Here is a 1612-nt window from a genome sequence, read left to right as displayed (position 1 = left end):
AAAGGGGATCATCAGAAAGGCAGAGAGAGACTTCTTGTCAGGGCCGGTAGTGACAGGACAAGGGGCAACGGTTTGAAGCTGCGAGAAGGGAGATGGAGATGAGATATTGGGAAGAAATGTTTTCCTGTGCGGGGGGTGAGGCAGTGGCCCAGGCTGCCCAGAGAAGCTGTGAATGTCCCAGACCTAGAAGCATTCAAAGTTGGGTGGGATGGAGCTTTGAGCAACGTGATCTAGTGAGAAACATCCCTGCCCATGGCAGGGTGGTCGGACTAGACGAACTTCAAAGGTCCCTTCCTACCCAAACCTTTCTATGATTCTATCATTTTTAGGACCAGTTATGTAAACAGTCCCCCAACACAGAAAATAAAAAGATCTTTCTTGCAAGTTAACCAAATTTACTGATACAACTAAAAACTGCTGAGCACCCGTCACAAAGTCACAGCTAGTATCAGAAGAGTGTTTGCTTCAAACCCACAGCTTGATCTTATTTGGGTTACCTCCCCTTCAACCCTTTCTCTGCAGCAAGTACAAATCTCCTCTAAATCCATGCTAGAAAAGGTAACAGCTAGAAGAACAGCCATCTTAGTATGGTTTCCACTTGCTTGCTCAGAATTGAGAAAAAATCTGAAATTTTTCCTTTCAGGTCTCAAGCATTACCTGTACCAGGAATGATCTGTGTCGGCATAAGATTCTCTGGTTCATGAGACTGACCCTTTGCACACTTCAGCCACGAGAAGACTTCTTCATCACCAATCTCCTCTGTCTCTGGAATAAAAACAAAAAAAGTAAATTTTTGTACGAAAGTCAGTAAAACTTTACAATACAGACTATTTCTGCATCAATATTATTTCTATAGATTCTTTACAACACAGGAGATTAACCTGGTGATCTCAGAAATAAACTGTAAATACAGACCATTAGACCAGGATCTACAGCAACTTCATCTCTAATAGCTTGTTATTCTCAATCACCTAAAAATCTTGACCTCTAGCCTAAGTTTTTGAATATCATACTCTTGTTCTCATTATGCTTTTCGAAGTTACAGAGTAATTCTATCTTTTCTTGTCACCATCTTCCAACCTTTTTCAAGAAAAAGTATCTGCAGATCAGTTCCAGGAAGAGGAAACTAAGCTCTCCCGTCTGTGTATCTATTCATAAAACCAACAAGTAGCAAATTAGCAGTTTGAAATGTAGTCTGACAAATTCATAATTCCTCAGGTTTTAAACCAAGTTGGGCCTACAAATATGTAGCTGCATAAGCTGCATGCCATTCCCTTCCTTTATAAAGGAAGGGCTGGGGGAGGGGGGGCAATGCGGGGTAGAATATGAGACAGATCATATAAAACTTCATTTCAAAGTCGTTCAGACCTGATCTGTGCAGGTTGTTTCTAGAGCACAAAGTTCTTGAGGCAAGTAATCACATTTAAGCAATGCCTTGGTTCTACATTTTGTCCCATTACAAAATTTCAGACTTGATTAATAATCCATAATTGTTTTCAGAAAGACATCACTGATAAGCAACATACACACACACACACACACTCATACACCACTTATCATTTGACATTGTAAAATATCAGTCCTTCCAATCATAGAATCATAGAATGACCCG

General features: G+C 40.4%; 1 protein-coding gene across 1 annotated transcript in view; it reads right to left on the bottom strand.

The window, feature by feature from the left end:
* The window catches only part of LOC104464426 (lysine-specific demethylase 3B-like), a gene marked incomplete at both ends in the record, with an annotated part of 11275 nt that extends 10510 nt beyond the window's left edge, over window positions 1-765 (bottom strand). The window contains one exon of the mRNA XM_010077125.1: window positions 658-765. Coding sequence (XP_010075427.1) covers window positions 658-765 — 108 coding nt within the window. The remainder of the gene's footprint in view (window positions 1-657) is intronic.
* Between the last annotated feature and the right edge of the window lie 847 nt (window positions 766-1612).

The sequence above is a fragment of the Pterocles gutturalis genome, unplaced genomic scaffold (assembly GCF_000699245.1).
Source record: "Pterocles gutturalis isolate BGI_N339 unplaced genomic scaffold, ASM69924v1 scaffold22673, whole genome shotgun sequence".
Lineage (NCBI taxonomy): Eukaryota > Metazoa > Chordata > Aves > Pterocliformes > Pteroclidae > Pterocles > Pterocles gutturalis.
The sequence above is the reverse complement of the archived record's forward strand: the minus strand, read 5'-3'. Positions and strand labels throughout refer to the sequence as shown.